Below are 20,896 nucleotides of genomic sequence, written 5' to 3' on the forward strand. Positions count from 1 at the left end.
TATACAGTCAACACACACACACACAGAGTGTGACATGTGATCGGAACAAACCATGTTTTATTTATAGCAGGGGTGTGAAGGTCATTCGTCACATTCCTTCCTGCCAGGAGTTACAGGAGGCAACGCTAATTAAAAACCTGTTGCAGTGACCCGTTTGTCTGGGAGATCATTGGTTGGTTGTTCCGTGGATTTTTAACTTCACAAATGCTGAGGTAGATACCGGGGTGCAAGTTGCTTTCAGTTCACTCAGTTCCATGTAGCAATTCAGAATAGCCACACAGTCTCCCCCCCAATAATTTCTTGATTGACTAAATGTAAAAACCTTTCAATGGCAAAGATTTGCAGGGATCTCAGAGGAAACCCCACTTTCTGAATTGGTTGAACTGAAGGTGAATTCAATCAAAATCTGCCATAGACTAGCACATTGCCTACACATACTATAGCGAGGGGACATGCAATGTTACAAACGACTGTGTGTTTTTGTTTGTTTAATTCACATGTACTGCAAAATATGTCATAAGTCACAATCAAGATTCCTTTACTTGTTTTCAGCAGTTTCACCTGTATACATTTTCTAGAAACAAATTACGACAATGAGGACACCACTCCACTGGTATCATGACAATTGACCGAAGAACCTTCTCAAAACAAGCTGATTAGCATTAGCATTAGCATTGTAAACAAGTGGCATTATTTCAGATTCAGATTTTTGGAGAAAATCTAAATGGTCAAGATGGAACTGGATCAAATGACTCGCTAAGATGGGTATTTTTTTGCAGTTTACAATTCAAAATACATTGTTCCATTCATCAATGTGTTTCAGTGGTGACTCACTAGCAGTTTTGTGTGAGCTGCAGACACAACAAAGTGGTTCTGTTGTACATTTTCACAACAGCAGAGGGCACCAGTGATACAGTCAGTGTCTTCTTACTGTACTACTACAGTATAACAAAGCAACTATTACTCAACATACAATTCTGCTCTAAATGCCGCTTTCCATTTGCACTGGTCGTTTAACAGGTCGCACTTGTGAATGAGACCTCGGTCTCAATGTGATTTACCTGTTTAAATAAAGGCTAAATATTTTTTTTTACTGGGAACTAGGAATTTCCCAGTCCAAAGGTCAGGTAATACACTGTTTACTAGCTCTTCTGTCTTATTTAGGTTTCAGTAAATCAGTTGTACAACTCCTATCTGTGGACATGTTGCTATGGTGTACCAGTATGTATGCACAAAATACACCATAATGCGTTATCAACTGTTATTGCTAACAATATCAAGACTGGCTAGAGCTAACCCTGGCTGGTTTTACTGGAACGCAGTAAATTCCGGTGTGAGGTCACTCAACTGGGATATTCCTAGTTCCCAGTGCAAATGGAACGCGGCATAACAGCCTATAAGCAGAGAATACATTAGAATATTGGCACTCCCAGAGGGGAAACATGCAGGTGATCATCCAGAGGGTGGAACAAGGTGGAGGAAAAGGTAATGATTGATATCTGATGTCTGATTATAGAAGCACATCAACTAAAAGCAAAACCTATTGGATTCAAGCATCATTCACTGCACTCCAATAATGACTTTTTTTTAACCATGTCCATATTGGTCCTCTCTAGCACATGCTATGTCCACCATGTATGTTTACTCGCGCTGTGTCTCGGAGATGGGGTGCGGGACAGTGGGAAGTCCCAAAATTCACCTGCCAATGACATCATCGGCAGGGATTTCCAACTCGTAGAGATTACAACCACTCTAGTCTCACTGGTTTATCCCAGTTATGGAGACCTGCGGCGCCAGACTCCTCGGACGGAAGGGAGAGGAGGCTGACCAGCGAGACTACAACCACTCTAATCCACGAAGAGGGCGGTTGTAGTTTGTAGTGAATTTGGGGACTTCCCACAACACAAAATTACCGTTTTTGCGATGATAGGGCCCCATGTGTTTTGGTTTTGAGACTTCCATGTTTATATAGCACGCCCAAGTCCTTTATAATCAAAGAAGAAAGGAAATCTTGTTTTACACCAGATGGGACCTTTAAACATTCAATCGTAAATTTGTTTTGCTTCGGTTTGGCTGAACTTTCTTTCTGTTTGATGCTCTCTATTTGCTAGCTGTGAGTGGCAGCAGCAGTCCTGAGGCCTGGTTGTGACGTTAGCTGGGCTAATGTGGGCTAATCTGTTTTGAAGGTGACAGAGACATGAGAGAGGAATTACTCTGACGCTACTATCTCCATAAGGGGTGTGTGGGTGTGGGTGTGTGTGTGCGCGCGCGCATGCACTGCTGTGTTTGACTCTGTAGGCTACAGTTGCATTCTTGTGAGTTTATGAGCTTTATGACTGCATTGTTCACGTGCAGAATTTTTTGGTTTTTAACCTTTATTTATACAGGGGGAGTCTCACTGAGAGCAATGCTCTCTTTTTCAGGAGCGCCCTGTTCACATTCACACAAATTCATACCTGGAAGCTGACCAGTACAACCACAGTCTGATCTGTTGGCCACTGATCAGCTCCACTGGAGCGATTGGGATTAAAGGCCTTGCTCAAGGGCACCTCAGTGGTGGTAATGAGGGAGGGGCAAGCGCTGCCTTTTCACTTTCCACACCCAGGTTTATCCTGCCGGTCCCGGGGGATTGAACCGACGACGTTTTCGGTCACAAGCTCCCTTCTCTAACCTTTAGGCCACCACTGCCCGAGGCTGCAGCACTGAGAGGGAGGCTAACTCAAGTGTAACAAAAGGAAGGGGGGATGGAGCAGGAGAGGGAGGAGAGAGAGTAACAGACAGACAGACAGAATAGAGAGACAGACAGACAGACAGACAGAACCTGTGTCCAGCATTAAATCTCGACAAAGGTCTAGGTCTCAGACTGGTTTATGTAGCTCTTGATTTGATTTGATTTGATTGGACAATATGCAATACATAAGTAGGAACAACTATGCCTGCAGTTTCAGGGATATATATGTAACTCTAAACCCTATTATTTGGTTTTGTGCTTTTCCTTTTGACAAAACAAAAACAATGACATGTGGGTGGGAAGTTGGCCTCGAGGTAGAAAGGCTAACCGAGGTAAAGAGGCTAACAGCCAAAAAACGTCTCTCTCACAATATCTTTTCAAAGGAACCTTCTATGTCAATATCTTTACAAAGGAAGGATTTCACACAAATAAATCACTGCTGTTTCCAGTGTTGGGGGTAACTCATTACAAAATTAATATTACATGTAATATATTACTTTTAGCAGTAACTCAGTAATATAACTTATTACAATAGGATTTCAGTAATATTATACCAGTTACTTTGTCAAGTAACACAAGTTACAAATTGAGTTACATTTTCTTTTATCAAAAGCACATATTTAAATAAAGATATAATCATTTACTAATCAAACATTTTTTTAATGCAAATAACCACTACAGATGACAAAAACAAAGGAAAAAGATAACATTTTGAATTTTGGACAGTTTACAGTTTCGGGATGGTTCTGGGCCGGCGATGTCATTCTGCTACTCCAGTTATTTTGGTAAAAGTAATGCAAAAGTAGTGTAATAAGTAACGAGTTACTCTACACGGACAGTAATATTGTAAAGTAACTTATTACTTTCAAATGAAAGTAACTAGTAATATGTAGTATATTAACGGAAGCGAGTCCTGCAACGGACAATATTTTTACAAAACTCCTGTTAAAATTGTGCTTCAAACACTGCTACAATGATCATGTCATGTTTCCGTGTAGTTTAACGGCGAAAACGTTAAGTCGAACTTCTTTCTAGCAACATACCGTTGAAATAATTTCTTTTAGTTGTGTCTTTGATTTACCAGAGTCAGGGAACGGACGCTACCGCTGGCGTCTTAACTGAAAGCTGCTCTTGTCCTGTTACGGACAGCTCACTCTGCGGCTCTGCTGGTTAGCAAGCCAGTGGTTAGCAAGCCAGTAATAGTCAACAAAGCGAGTGGCTTGTAGTGGTCGCTGAGTCCCATTTTGCTGCATTATTGCCACCTAGCTGGCCTTGTTGTGTTTTAGACAAAGCTAGCGTTAGCTAGCTAGCAAGCTAGCAACTTTAAAGATCAGTAACTCTCGTCGCCCAAGCACGTCTTATGGCTTTCTGTCATCAAAGTCACTTTCCTAAAGTAATTTGACATGTTACCATGCACATATTCATATGAAATTCCACATATTGACACATATAGATGTATAAATTAGTTCCACTTTCACAAAGCTGCGATCCAGCATCTGAAATGCCTGCTAAAGTACCGGAAACCACGTCGAGAGACCTCTGACCCGGACGTGACGAAACAGGCGTCCAGGTGTCCGTTGCAGGACACAGTTACGCATTTTTGAAAGTAACTTGCCCAACACTGGCTGTTGCACATCGTTTCGGGGAAGGAATGTTGGAAAAGAGATAAGGGTTTGATACTATCAAAGGGGACATCTAGTACAGTACATCTACAAGGAAGTGGAGGACCAGGGATTTAATGGGGCCAGGGATTGTCAATGGGTCAAATGAAAACAAAATGCTTACTTTAATCAGGTTTAGTCTGTCATACTGGGGGGAAAATAAAAACAAAAAAATATAAAAGAGAAAATGAATGGTTAGCCAAAGCAGTAAGCAAACAAAAGAGAAAGAAATAGAAAACAAGAGTGAAAAGTTTGCGGCTCGTTAACTACTTTACTACATTTACTACACACTACACTAACACTAACTACTTTACTGTGCACTACATTTACTACACACTACACTAACACTAACTACTTTACTGTGCACTACATTTACTACACACTACACTACTTTACTGTGCACAACATTTACTACACACTACACTAACACTAACTACTTTACTGTGCACTACATTTACTACACTATGTATTATGCCACTGCTGTCCTTTATTTGCTACTAAGATGTTTTTTGTGTGTAAATGTTGCTGTTGTTAATGTTGCTGTCTAATTGTTTTTGTGTATATGATGAGACAAAAGATGAATTTCCACTTTGGTGGACAATAAACTAACTACTACTACTACTACTACACACTACACTACTTTACTGTGCACAACATTTACTACACACTACACTACTTTACTGTGCACAACATTTACTACACACTACACTACTTTACTGTGCACAACATTTACTACACACTACACTAACACTAACTACTTTACTGTGCACTACATTTACTACACACTACACTACTTTACTGTGCACAACATTTACTACACACTACACTACTTTACTGTGCACAACATTTACTACACACTACACTACTTTACTGTGCACAACATTTACTACACACTACACTACTTTACTGTGCACAACATTTACTACACACTACACTACTTTACTGTGCACAACATTTACTACACACTACACTACTTTACTGTGCACAACATTTACTACACACTACACTAACAGTGTGATGTTATCAGTAAGATGTGGTGGCACAGTCAAGTTTGCTTTAGCCCGTCCTGCAGAGTGGCCCTTTCGCTGGATGCACTCTCTTATTTGGATTGCATTAGGGCTAGGGTGAGAACGCTCACGTTGCCTGGGCGACCTCACGCGATGACAACCCGGGTCATGTGACCTCTGCTGCCCAGTTGGGGGATTGCGGGGAGGGGTGGCCCCAGCGGTGGGGGGTGCGGGGGCTTGGACTGTGTGGCACACAAATGAGGGGTGATGATGTAATCAGTTGGGTATGTGCGGGCGATGTGCGTGAAACTGTGCCAGTGTCACTGAAGCGGAGCAGCAAACAGAGCGTCATGAGGCTCCCTTTTTGCCATCTGCCTGTATCTCTCTGTATGTATGTCCATTCCATTTCAGTCTGTTCCTGCTATTTCTTTCTGTTTGCTTTATTTCTGTTTGTAAAGGGTCTATTCCAACATGCATCAGAGTGAGACCCTATAGACTGATAGCAATACATGGGATTTCATGTACTAAGAAGAAAGTACATGGGATGAAGTCTGACGAGGAAGATAAGCAGCAAAATGGATCCTATGCGACAATATGGGCTATGCAGTAAACGTGACAGCACTCCGCAGTACAGTGAGTGTATAGCAGGAGGGGATATTTTGGGCTCTTGGTGTGAGGCGAGAGCAGCAGGGACTCTCTCACCTAGCCAGAGAGAGGCTGATCAAATCATGATGGCCTCCCAGAGGTCTGGAGTGGGATGCAGCAGGCAGGGATTTTCAAGACTTTTACCCCTCTACAATCAGGCACGTAGAGAGCGTCATAGAGGCCATTTACACCTGGCACTAACATGTGTTTTTCTGTGATCAGATTCCAATGGGATAGTGCTTGACCACATTAGCCTGATTTCATTTACACCTGGCGTTAGCATGCGTTTTGGGTGATCAGATTGCAATCAGATTGCAATCTGATCACCCAAAATGGGTGTCCTCTCAATCCGCATACAGTTGCTGTATGCGGATTGAAAGGACACATTGCATTTACACTTGTGTTCAATGTGGTCACAATGTGTCCCTGACCACCTCCGGAGGTGGTTTGGCCGATCAGATTGCAATCCGTTTTCAATGTGTTTTGGGGGTGTTTACACCTGTGCTTTCAAGTGGTCAAGCACAATCTGATTGCAATCTGATCACAGAAAACGCATGTTAGTGCCAGGTGTACATGTAAATGGCCTCATAGACATAAGGGTGCTATTAGAACGTAACAACAGGACACGTTTGAATGGATTTTTTATGAAGCAGAAATGGGGGAGAGGGATAGAACACAGGCCAAAGCATAAAAAATATAGGGAGAGAGAAGGGAATTGAGACACTCAACTGGCATTGTAATGTAAACAGAGTGGGATTAGGAATTTGCTATGAAGGGAGGGGGGATTTGAGGAGGGGAAAGGACGGGACGAGTGTGAGGGTGCGTCGGTTGCAAGAAGATCCATCTGCTAGGGAGCGAGGGTGCAGATGGGTGTCATAACAGAGGCAATGAGCACAGGCGTGGGTGGGATGTGATCAGGGGTGGGGGGGGGATGCACTGTGCACAGGGTCTGGTCATTTCCATAGAGCAGCTCACAAGACAAGAGGCGGTGCATGGGAGGTGGGGGGGGGCAGAAATATTTCAAGAACAGAAAAGAGTAATGCTTACTTTGGAAAGTCGCTTGTGAGACTAGCATGCAATCAGGAGAAGAACAAAGAAAAAAATCAGATAGAAAGACCAAAAATAACAGAAATAAACTGCAAGAATAAAAACAGCTGGAGGTACAGTACCAACAGGAGAGCTGAAACAGTCATTGTCAGATTGCACACATTGTCATATGGCACGTAGCAGCAGCAAACGTAAGAGAGAAGGCGTGCACACACGCCGTGACAAAAGCAACAAGTGACTTACAACACCAGAGATGGACAAGAAGAGAGTGGATGTGGAGATGGCAGAGGGGAGTGACATGGCTTAAACGCTAACATTTTAAAAGTGGAGGGAGTTACTCTGCCCATAACTCTACACTGTGGGTACAGAACATTAGTGCCACCTGCTCTCTGTCTGTGAATTAGGCTGACCAGGTTAATCCAGGTCAAAGGTCAACCCATTGTTCATTTCAGCCACTACACTGTTAGAGGGGAGATGCAGATGAAAGGGAGGGCACAGGTTCAAGTGGGACCTTGAAGACATGAACAACTGAATCATGGATTGTGCAAAAGGGAGAGCAAATCAATATAATGGAGGGTGTTTTAGGGTGCTTTCACATTGGGGACCCGGGAGCGGAACCGAGAACACTTGCCCCCAAATTGACCCCAGGTGCGTTTTGTTTCAGGAGTGTGAACGTTGCGTTCCGTGCCCGGAATCTGATCAGCAGAACCTTTTAAGCAGCTGTGCGGGTGTCATAATAGGCTTGGGTTGGTCGGCGACAGCATGATAGTAACAGCAGCACACCAATATGTACATGCCAGTAACCACTGCTAAGGATATGTCACTAAGTCACTCATGGGGGGGAATAATAAAACTGCACCTACTATATGTTTTAGCTCTCACAGTCAATGCATATCATTAGCATATCATGAATATCATTAGCACATCATCTGACAGAAACCTATCAGAGGGCCGGGGTGAATCTACACATACTTCCATCCTATAATGACAATATCACATCTAATGCATGTATGGCGGGCAGATGCTGAGGTATGAGGGGGGGGGGGGGGGATCACTGTGAAATGGCAAAGAAAAGCACACAGCTGCTAACACCATGCCATTTCACTGTTGCCTTACTGAGTCACTGCTACTGTTAGTAGACAAGCCATGAACATGTCATATTCTTACTGTAAATACGGTAAACATGTATCAATCATTTACAGCATACAGGATCATCATTCCTACTTCAAACTGTTTCACATGCCCCCTCTTATTTACATTGGCTTTATGAAAGTATGTTGATGTGTGCTTTGAAAGAAGCCTATTGTTAAGATACACTATGCCAGAGGTTTTCAAAGTGGGAGGCGGGCCTCCCCAGACAGTTTCAGGGGAGGCTCAGTGAATGGAAGTGAAACAATATGACATTTAGTTATCAAAATGAGATCACATAGAATAGCCAAAATGTGTGTGATTTGGTTGAAGAGATACAGTAGTTTGGGGGAATTCTTACAGTTTTCCCACTTTCCCAGAGTCAGAAATAAAGTATGTCAAACAGCAAAATCAGGCTATGTTGTCTCAATTGCTGACTGTCTATGGGATCAAATAACAATCATGATCCCATTGGCATCCAGGAATCTAGCAAAACTATGTTAAGCAAGTAAATTCAGACTTTGAAAACCCCTGCACTATGCAATTACTAGGGGTCAGAAAAAAACTGTTAGAAAATGAGCCGTGTTTCTGTCATCAAATCAGTTCTTTTGACCCAGTAATCACATACAGTAATCTTAATGAGGTGTAACTTCTATAAATACGGATTTTCTGGTCAGAGATCTTGCACATCTTGGCCAGTTTCAAAGGAATGCCTGCTTAAGCCTAGTCCTAGAAGGAGTAAGACATCACCAGTCTAAACTGAATCCACCATGTCTGTGAAATTGGCACCTTGTGTCCCACAGTAAAGTGGCAGGAGCCAGCTAAAAAAGCCTTTGACACCAGATGATAGAACCGTACGGCAGAAAGAGGTGGAAGCTTGTGTCCACCGGGAACCTCTCTTCACAGCACAGGCTCTTACACTGTTGAGCATTCACAACACAGCTGAGAGCTTAGTATTGGGGATGAGACCCAAAAATTAATCACAATATTAGCTACATCTGATTCTGCTGGAATAGTCACAAATGAGACAGCTTGACCATCACAATCTCACAAGCTCTCCATCCACAATACATTATTTACACTTTGGATTGACATTTTCTAAATGGTTGTCTACATTCTCCCAATTACTAGAAAGATTTGTGGTTCAGAAAACAACATCATCTGCACAGTCAGACTTTAATGTTCGTTTGTAGAACTTTTATTTATTACACCGTATCATGGTTGTATTGGATCGTGAAGCCCATATTCTCAGAGTGCTGAGTGCTAGAAGTTAAAAATATATTTCAAACTTGGGCAGAAGAATGCCACACTTCAAACTAGTTTTAAATAGTCGCTTAGTTAGTAACGACTGGAGCTACGAGCAGTGCATCTGTTTGGTGCTTCTATCTAAAAAAAAGAGGTGCCAGGTGGACAGAGGGGCCAAGTTCTGCTACTGAGCTCTGACATAGCTACAGTATGGACCAGTTTCACAGAGAAGGAGCTCTGACATAGCTACAGTATGGACCAGTTTCACAGAGAAGGAGCTCTGACATAGCTACAGTATGGACCAGTTTCACAGAGAAGGCTTAACCTGACACTAGAAAACCTTGCAGTCTTGTGTCTAACCTTCATTTGCATCTGTCCAGCTGCTTGTTACAGGACAATGTGTCAAGCAGGTAAAAGGAGCTTCTGATGGTCCCTCACCTTTGAGTTCTTCCCCCCGCTGCGTGCCGACTGCAGGGAGTAGCTTCTCTGGACCACCTGCTCGGGGGTGGAGGGAGACTTGTCAGAGGAGTGGTCTGAACTCTTCTCCACCATGTTCTCACCCTCCTGGCTCTGTGGTGTGGGAGGGCGCGAGCGTTTACGCAGGACCGGTGAGCAGGCGGGGGTGCTCCTGTTCGAGTTACTGGCAGTGCTGCAGAGAGAGAGACAGAGAGAGAGAGAGAGAGAGAGAGAGAGAGGGAGAGAGAGAGAGAGACGGAGAAAGAGACAGAGAGATGTTCAAAGTACTGTTCTTTCATAATCATATAATCATACAGCATATTCTTTAAAGTTGCAGTAGGCAATATTATTTCATCATAATTTTGGTTGAGGTGGTCTGCACCAAAACAACCAATCGGGGTTAGCTAGGACGCAACGAGCCAATCACAGCACACAAAACAAGGGTCAATCGGGTTCTACTCTCTGCTATGTTGCCATGGTTAACATTCCACTGATGTTGTTGTTTAAAATAGAAATCCTCATATAATATGTGAATGTACAAATATAAAACAGATTGTTGTGGTGGGGTGAAAATCAGAATATTGCATTATTTTAAAGACAGGACTTGGATGTCCACATTAAGTACTTCCATAGACGTGTCAAGCAATGAGCCATGTAAGACATCCCACACAGTGCCATGAGTTCACAGATCTACATTATTTACACTTCCTCAGACTTGCATCAGTCCAGGCTTAACGGGCTTGGAGCAGCATGTGCTAACCTGGCTATTAACAGCTAGCAGGTTGCTAAGCTAATACTGGAAACCAACAACAAAATATCAGTTTAAACATCACTTCGGAAGGAAAAAGGAAATCAATATGTTTGTTTTGCACCACTATCACCAGTTTGATTGAGAAATGCACTGTGTCTGGAAAAACATCCAACTGAAATCGCCTCGACCCTGACATTTATTGAGCTGTTTAATCACAAATCTCTTAAACCATCCGATCTTATGACACTTGTTCTTTGAAACACTAAAACATGGAACCATGGAAACCACAGTGGGAGACATAACAAGGATTAAGCAATCAGAGATACAAAGCCGTATGCAATGCATGAGTCTGACTACTGTCATAGAGAATATGATGTGATTTCTCATCTCACACTAAAACCAACCGTTGAACCAGCTATGCGGCAAATACAGTAAGGTACAAACACTTCAACATGGGGATCTGCATTGCTATCTTCATTAATAGCACTACAGGTAAGTGGGACGGATTGTTGTCAGGTAGTCCCTGTCTTTCCGTAGTACCCAATGCTGCTCCTATCAGGTAGCCTCTGTGTTTCCAGCGCTAGACGCTCTCTTCTAGTCTAACACACAGTTGTGCGTGTGTGTGTGTGTGTGTGTGTGTGTGTGTGTGTGTGTGTGTGTGTGTGTCACACGCACACATGCACGTACGCACGCACACACACGCACCAAGAAGCCTTCTCCTCACTGACTGGGTCTAACAAAAGGCTCTGTAAGCGAGCCGTGTGGCAGTGCGCCCGCCAGGCCCGGTTACTTGACATGTCATTATGCAAGCTATTACGTCACGGCCAGCCAATGGCCACTGCTAGTGAACATGAATTCTACTCTACTGTTCCAGTCTGGTTTGGGTGTATAGTGCGTGGTGTTGACTGCTTCTGTCTGGCTGTCATGGTCTGCTCTAGCAGAATCATAGTGCGTGGTGTTGACTGCTTCTGTCTGGCTGTCATGGTCTGCTCTAGCAGTGGCAGGTTGGCTGGAAATGGCCAGGACAGCGCTGAGCCCTCGCATCTGTTCAAGGAAAGGGGATAGATGATGCAGGCTTCCCCCCCCCCATTTTTTGAATCAAGGTTTTTCTGGACCCCCCTCCGCCCCGTTTTCTCCCCAATTGTACTTGGCCAATCCCCCCTACTGTCCAGGTCATCGTTGCTGCCCCCCTCTGCAGATCTGGGGAGAGTTGTACGACACGGGGGGTCGAACCTGCAACCCTCGTGTTAATAGGCAGGGAATCTACCGCTGCACTAGCCGGATGCCTGCTCATACTAATTTGTGTGATTAGCGAATGGTCTGCTGTTCAGTGGATGCTAATTTCTCACTATTATTGTGTTTTACATGGCATACTCTGCTGCAGTCTGCACTGACTACTGCTTAGTAGTCTGCACTGACCTGATTAAGAGGAAAAGTCTGCCTTTGAGAGGTGTGAAATAATCTGTCCATTCATGAGTAATATATACATCTACTTCTGTTTGAAGTACAGTCAATCACAGAACTATGACAGGTAAATATCAAGAGGTGATTGGAAAGCCCTTAGTGCAGAGTCACAGCTTGTGTGTTTGTAATATTCAAATATTCTTTTTTAGTCTTAGGCACACTTAACATGATTTTCTTTGTCATCCACTTGATAACAAACTGGTTTGAGTGTATGACATCCATTGGGGTATAGCTGAGAACAAGCACATGCACAGTAAACTGGTAGGAAGCAGAGCACATTGGTATTCATCCTGCATGATCATCTCTGTCTGAGCCAGGAGGCTGTCTGGGTTACATGCACATCCACAAAGACACAGACGAACACCTGCAAAGACACAGACGAACACCTGCAAATACACAGACGAACACCTGCAAATACACAGACGAACACCTGCAAATACACAGACAAACACCTGCAAATACACAGACGAACACCTGCAAATACACAGACGAACACCTGCAAATACACAGATGAACACCTGCAAAGACACAGACAAACACCTGCAAATACACAGACCAACACCTGCAAATACACAGACAAACACCTGCAAATACACAGACAAACACCTGCAAATACACAGACAAACACCTGCAAATACACAGACGAACACCTGCAAATACACAGACGAACACCTGCAAATACACAGACAAACACCTGCAAATACACAGACGAACACCTGCAAATACACAGACAAACACCTGCAAAGACACAGAGGAACACCTGCAAATACACAGACGAACACCTGCAAATACACAGACAAACACCTGCAAAGACACAGAGGAACACCTGCAAATACACAGACGAACACCTGCAAATACACAGACGAACACCTGCAAATACACAGACAAACACCTGCAAATACACAGACGAACACCTGCAAATACACAGACACATTGGATCATTTCCAGGGCAATTTGATCAAATGTTTGGAAATACTTTAGTTGCACCTATGTAGCATGATGACAGACCAATCAATGACTCTTATCCAAGCATATTTTATTCCTAAAAGTTCATAAGCAATCACAGTTAAAGATCCCCATTTCCTATTTCAACAAAACTGCTGATTGTTTGCCATGTTATTAATGTACTTGGCAAAAAACATGAGTGAACTAGCTGGCCAGCTAGTTTGCGCTGCCTGTCACTGAGGTAAAAAATAGCGCTAGTAGGAGGAGGGGCGGGGGTTGTACGAATGCCTAATTAGCATCATAATGTTAAAATATAGAAAGTATTAAACTCTTTATTTTATGGGGGCATTTAAAAGCTCCCATCACCCCAGTTCCAAGGGCAATTCTAGATTTTTTAGGGGCATTTTGCCCCGAGCCCCCGCTAATTTCCTACCCTGAGAATTTCCTACACAGAGTTGATTTATTTATTTATCATTATTTTTCATGGTTGAGGAGGAGTGGTAGCCAATGACGTGAAGCGACACAGAGACGTGTGGCTCAAAAAGGAGATGTGTCGATCTAGCCTGGGTAAACCCAGCCTCCACGTGACCTCTATCTATGTGCTATCAGTCACAAGACTGACTGGCAGAGAGAGTCAGACAGATAGGGAGAGAGAGAGGGGGGGGGGGCAGAGAGAGAGACAGACAGAGAGAGGAGAGAGAGAGGTCCAATATTTAACTTAATATACTACTCATAGGGGCTTATATATATTATATTATATTATATTATATATGCTGCCATCAGTCTGTCGCTGGCCTGAGCCGGGCCCCCGTCACAAAAGACACTTGGCCGGCGGCGACAAAATATACTTGCCATCGGGCCTAACGACTTTTCTGCACCCTGCCAGTGGTGCTCTGTGAGCCAAACCACGTCATTACCTCCGTCAACAGAGCTGGCAGGAGGTGTTTTCACCACCAAACACACAATCTGTTGACAGAGGTAATAACACACTCCAGCATCAAACACACAACCTGCTTGGCAGAGGTAATAACACACTCCAGCATCAAACACACAACCTGCTTGGCAGAGGTAATAACACACTCCAGCATCAAAAACACAACCTGCTTGGCAGAGGTAATAACACACTCCAGCATCAAAAACACAATCTGCTTGGCAGAGGTAATAACACACTCCAGCATCAACACAACCTGCTTGGCAGAGGTAATAACACACTCCAGCATCAAACACACAACCTGCTTGGCAGAGGTAATAACACACTCCAGCATCAAACACACAACCTGCTTGGCAGAGGTAATAACACACTCCAGCATCAACAACACAAGCTGCTTGGCAGAGGTAATAACACACTCCAGCATCAAACACACAACCTGCTTGGCAGAGGTAATAACACACTCCAGCATCAAACACACAACCTGCTTGGCAGAGGTAATAACACACTCCAGCATCAAAAACACAACCTGCTTGGCAGAGGTAATAACACACTCCAGCATCAAACACACAAGCTGCTTGGCAGAGGTAATAACACACTCCAGCATCAAACACACAACCTGCTTGGCAGAGGTAATAACACACTCCAGCATCAAACACACAACCTGCTTGGCAGAGGTAATAACACACTCCAACATCAAACACACAACCTGCTTGGCAGAGGTAATAACACACTCCAACATCAAACACACAACCTGCTTGGCAGAGGTAATAACACACTCCAACATCAAACACACAACCTGCTTGGCAGAGGTAATAACACACTCCAGCATCAAACACACAACCTGCTTGGCAGAGGTAATAACACACTCCAGCATCAAACACACAACCTGCTTGGCAGAGGTAATAACACACTCCAGCATCAAACACACAACCTGCTTGGCAGAGGTAATAACACACTCCAGCATCAAACACACAACCTGCTTGGCAGAGGTAATAACACACTCCAACATCAAACACACAACCTGCTTGGCAGAGGTAATAACACACTCCAGCATCAACAACACAAGCTGCTTGGCAGAGGTAATAACACACTCCAGCATCAAACACACAACCTGTTGGCAGAGGTAATAACACACTCCAGCATCAAACACACAACCTGTTGGCAGAAGTAATAACACACTCCAGCATCAAACACACAACCTGCTTGGCAGAGGTAATAACACACTCCAGCATCAACAACACAAGCTGCTTGGCAGAGGTAATAACACACTCCAGCATCAAACACACAACCTGCTTGGCAGAGGTAATAACACACTCCAGCATCAAACACACAACCTGCTTGGCAGAGGTAATAACACACTCCAACATTAAACACACAACCTGCTTGGCAGAGGTAATAACACACTCCAGCATCAAACACACAACCTGCTTGGCAGAGGTAATAACACACTCCAACATTAAACACACAACCTGCTTGGCAGAGATAATAACACACTCCAACATCAAACACACAACCTGCTTGGCAGAGGTAATAACTAGGGCTGTGCCGATTCACTTATCTCCCGATTCGATACTATCACGATACTTTGGTGCCGATTCGATATATATTGCGATTCACGATTATTGCGATTCTACGATTATTGCGATTCGATATTACGATTTATTGCGATTTTTGTTTATTTTTTTCTTTTCTTTTTTCAGTTTGTTTGCTTTTTTACACTAGATTAGAACATGGGAAAAGTTGAATCATACACTAGAGACTGTATATTATATATCATGAGTAGGGCTGGGCGATATAGTTAAAAACAGGGGCGGACTGGGATCATAATTCAGGCCGGGCATTAGATACCAAGCAGGCCAGGCCGATATGGGCCAACGCGCGTGAAATTTGGGCCGTTTGAAGCCAGATTTGGGCCGTTTGAAGTCCAATTTTGCAATGAGATGCACCCACTTTAACCCTGAAGTGTAATTATTACTTCAGACTAACTAATAAAGTAATAAAACCACTAGTAAACCAGTAGGCGGCGCCTAGCCTGCTGTTCAGTGAGTGGCCTGACTGCAAGCACCAAAAAAAAAAAAAAAAAAAAAAAAAAAAAAAAAAAAAAAAAAATTTTTTTTTTTTTTTAAATTTGCGATTATCGATTCTGGAATAAAAGATCGATCCAAAAAATCGTGACATTAAAAATCGCGATACTTAGGTGAATCGATTTTTTCTCCCACCCCTAGTAATAACACACTCCAACATCAAACACACAACCTGCTTGGCAGAGGTAATAACACACTCCAACATCAAACACACAACCTGCTTGGCAGAGGTAATAACACACTCCAGCATCAAACACACAACCTGCTTGGCAGAGGTAATAACACACTCCAGCATCAAACACACAACCTGCTTGGCAGAGGTAATAACACACTCAAGCATCAAACACACAACCTGCTTGGCAGAGGTAATAACACACTCCAGCATCAAACACACAACCTGCTTGGCAGAGGTAATAACACACTCCAGCATCAAACACACAACCTGCTTGGCAGAGGTAATAACACACTCCAGCATCAAACACACAACCTGCTTGGCAGAGGTAATAACACACTCCAGCATCAAACACACAACCTGCTTGGCAGAGGTAATAACACACTCCAGCATCAAACACACAACCTGCTTGGCAGAGGTAATAACACACTCCAGCATCAAACACACAACCTGCTTGGCAGAGGTAATAACACACTCCAGCATCAAAAAACTAATAAAATACATTATGCAAGTGACTGGTAGCAAAAAAACAAACAATGGTAGCCTATGGAGTGGTAAGATTTAAACATTCACTAGCCATTTGGCCAGTGGACAAAAAAGTTAATTATGGACCCTGGCACTTTTGCAATAATGTGTGTGTGTCTGTCTGTCTGTCTCTGTGTGTGTGTGTGTGTGTGTGTGTGTGTGTGTGTGTGTGTGTGTGTGTGTGTGTGTGTGTGTGTGTGTGTGTGTGTGTGTGTGTGTGTGTGTTTGTCAAAAACGTAGTCGAATTTGGAGCTATGTTACGCCCACTTCCCAGCTAGCTAGCGTAACATGGCTGATATTCATCGTCTGAGCTCACGAGAGCTCGTGAAACATGGACTGGGCCACCGTGCCAGAGGAAACTACTGTAGGGCACTCGGAGAGCGCAGACCTTTCAAGGCCAACAACAGTCCACTATGCTGTGATATGCAAATTTCGTGAGTCGGATCGGATGCGCGCCAACATTTAATGGGTTAATGGTTCTTCCTTGGCCCACGCTGTCGCTACACCCTTCCACTAAGTTTGATGAAAATCGGCCCAGTAGTTTTTCCGTAATCCTGCTAACAAACAGACAGACAAACGCCACTGAAAACATGGCGGAGGCAATTATGTCATGCCAACAGCACTCTTGAGCAAATCGGGGTCGGCACTAAAATGTTATAAGCAGAATAAAAATCTACTATATGAAAAAATAATGGATATGAGTAGCATATTAATGTAACATCTTAAAAGTTTGTCTGGAAAGTGATACATTGTAAGATGAAGAGCTACAGTACAGTACGGTTGGGTAACAGCCCAAAATGATACAAGAGAAACACTGTGTTACATAAAGCAAAACGGTAATAGAGCAGATCATTTCTCCCCCTTTTCCCTCCATGCAGAAAGTGACAGGATCTCCATGGCAACAGTCTGCGACTAGCCTTGTTTTTTAATTGAGTAGGAATGTAGGGCTCACCTCGCCTCTTCACATACACCACAGTAAACAATGACAACATGGATCCCTCATCAGCATATGAATGATTCAGCCTGATCAGACATTCACATGCCCATGTGCTCTTTCAACCAGCAGCACAGTGTGGAGAGCAAACAAGAGGCTCTGCCAGACACGCTTTGTGTTATTAAAGTCGAGCTGAACCCAAAAATGACTTTTCTTTTCTTTTAGTTCAAATACCTGGGTATGCAGTGCACCTATTTAATAATGTATGCAAAACAAATCACAAAAATCTAATTTCTTTAGTTTTTCACACTTTTTCACATCAAAAGTTAATTTTTCAAGATTTCATTGATAACAGTAATTTACAGTTTGCTGACGTCACCTAGTACTATCAAATTTCTACCCCATTTCAACCAATCATTTCACGACATGCAGCTGTCAATCAAATCTTCATTTCAGGATCATTTTCTCTTCCAAATGAAGGGGAAAATGGCGCCTAGTGCCTGTCATCTGGCAGAGTTTCTAGCCCATAAACTAACTACGGTACTAACTTGAGCAATTATGCAAACTAAATCAAACGGTAATTTCTAAGAATGCAAAGAAATGTAACTGGCTCGTTAAAACACGCATTCCAGGAATATTATTTACATTTCTAACGATAATGGCGCGCGCCTCCTAGCCTGACAGCCTCCCTGGCTGTCAGGGGTCGTCTCTCGGAGATTCCAGGTGGGCGGGGAGCACGCATGCATCAGATTGTCTGCTCGTTCTGCAAGAAGCCGGTGGCTGCCTGGTACTCCGCGGATCCCACTCGCGTAGCACGACAACACGCTGAATCCGGATTTGGGGGTGGAACACGCCAGGATTGGCCAATGCCAAAGCCAGTCCTCAGAATTGTCAAATCAAATCATCGACACGTATATGGTCCGCCTCTCAATTTGTTTTCAGTCTGAAACGGACTCAGATGCACGTGACGAATGGGTTCACCTCGACTTTAACTGCTTCATGAAATGTGTGGTTAGCACTGTCACCTCACAGCAAGAAGGTTGTGGGCTGGAATCTTCACCCTGCACCTTTCTGTGTGGAGTTTGCATGTTCTCTGCGTGTTTGCGTGAGTTTCCTCCGGGTTTCCACACACAGCCTAAAGATATGCTGTGTTTGTGTAATATCGCAATGTATAGTGTAGTATGTACTGTCTATAATGTATGTATGTAACCTATGTTGTGTGTAGATATATAATGTAGTATATGACCGTGATTATGCTATGTAAAGCCCTTTGAGAGATGCTTGTGTGATAAGGGGCTATAAACATAACTGAACTGAATTTGACACCGAGGCCATATACACCTGGCATTAACATGCATTTTCTGTGATCAGATTGCAATCAGATAGTGCTTGATCACTTGAAATTACAGGTGTAAATGCCCCCAAGACACATTGAAGACGGATTGAGATCTGATCGGCCAAACCACCTCTGGAGGTGGTCAGGGACATATTGTGACCACCACATTGAACAAGTGTAAATTCAATGTGTCCTCTCAATCCACAATTCCGCATACAGCAACTGTACTGTTGAGAGGACACCCGTTTTGGGTGATCAGATTGCAATCAGATTGCAATCTGATCACCCAAAACGCATGCTAATGCCAGGTGTAAATGAAATCAGGCTAATATGGTCAAGCAATATCTGATTGCAATCTGATCACAGAAAATGCATGTTAGTGCCAGGTGTAAATGGCCTCTATGAGTGAACACAATGGATTCTCCCGCACAATATATACACAGCTGTTGTTAGATGTTTACCTATCTGGAACTACACCATACATGTACTGTATGTTGTACCAGTCTTCTAAAGGTGCGTTCACACCGACCTATTAAAGTTTTTCGCTGGCATCGAGTTTACATACAAAGTCAATGTAAACGAGCGATTGAGCGTATATTCGCCCGGGCGAAAAATCGCTGGGCGTCCGAGAGACAGAGACAGAGCGATAGGGTGAAAATTCGCTCATCGCCCGAGATGAAATATCCCAACTCGAGCGAAATTTCGCTGGCAAAAGTCGCTTGCCGCCCAACGCTGATTGGCTGCCGTGTGAGTCAAGGTTCACACTGGCTTGGAACAAACCGCTGGTTTATTAGTGTGGCAACAAACCGCATTGACAGGCTGACAGCTGACATGAAGTGAAGTCTGTACTACCGGTATAGACACACAAGCTTGCATTAGAAGCATGCTGATAGGCTTAGCTTGTAAACAAATACGGTGGCTCGTAGTGGACAAACATCATGACATTGTGTTTTCATCCTGATTCCTGTCTAACGTTAGCCCCCAGATGTCCGTCAATTCTTGTGCCAGTTGACAAGCGATTTAAACACAGCGACAGAGCGATTCCAAATGGTTGAATCGAGCGACAGGGAGAAAAATAAATATATCGGTGTGAACACAGATTAATGGCTTCAAAGTGCCATGCCTGGGGTTGTAATGATGAAAGAACAACACACAATACACTCGATACACTCAAACTTGGTGTTATGTCTGCTTACATGAGCAATTGAAAATGAGCAAGTTTAATTGATTAATTGATTGAAAGACTGCAGGCTATATTTATCTTTACAGAGAACAGAAACAATGTAACAATTAAACAGCCATATGATTTAGTGCACCTCCCACACAACTACAAGGCACAAACAAAGCTTAGCTTTGAATTAATATTGCTATAGCAACAGTGAACAGAGAGAGAGGGAGAAAAAGAGAAAGAGAGAGAAAGAGAGGGAGAGAGAGGTTTAACTATTAAGAGTGTGCGACTAAATATACCCCACTGTGTCTGTTGTTAAGAAAGAACTGCTCTCTAAGATGGAAATACAGCAGGAATGCAATTAGGTAGACAAAGACAATGCATCCTGGCTCGTTAATGATTGGTAGTGTTGTGCATTTCTGGAAACGTCTTGATACAAATTATGCATAACTCAAATTCATTCAGCATCATCATTCATAACTAAAAATTTCATTCTGTAGTTCAGCACAATATTTTTGCTAATAATTTGAACAATAAATGTCTATAAGTAGAAAACTTGATATTGCATGTTACAAAAAAGTAATCCAAGTGTTGTGACAGTGATATGTTTTGATAACTTTAAATGTATTAAAAATCATAACAAAAGCTAACATTTGTGTAGAATGG

The 20,896-nt window shown here is 43.2% G+C and overlaps 1 protein-coding gene across 1 annotated transcript in view; it reads right to left on the reverse strand.

Annotated features, from left to right (window-relative positions):
- The window catches only part of gramd1bb (GRAM domain containing 1Bb), a gene marked incomplete at both ends in the record, with an annotated part of 100,118 nt that overhangs the window by 20,929 nt on the left and 58,293 nt on the right, over positions 1-20,896 (reverse strand). Inside the window, 3 exons of the mRNA XM_083637056.1 lie at positions 4,517-4,540; positions 7,092-7,112; positions 9,903-10,113. Of these exons, the coding sequence (XP_083493182.1) occupies positions 4,517-4,540; positions 7,092-7,112; positions 9,903-10,113 (256 nt within the window). The remainder of the gene's footprint in view (positions 1-4,516; positions 4,541-7,091; positions 7,113-9,902; positions 10,114-20,896) is intronic.

The sequence above is a fragment of the Poromitra crassiceps genome, assembly GCF_964638095.1.
Source record: "Poromitra crassiceps genome assembly, chromosome: 5".
Lineage (NCBI taxonomy): Eukaryota > Metazoa > Chordata > Actinopteri > Beryciformes > Melamphaidae > Poromitra > Poromitra crassiceps.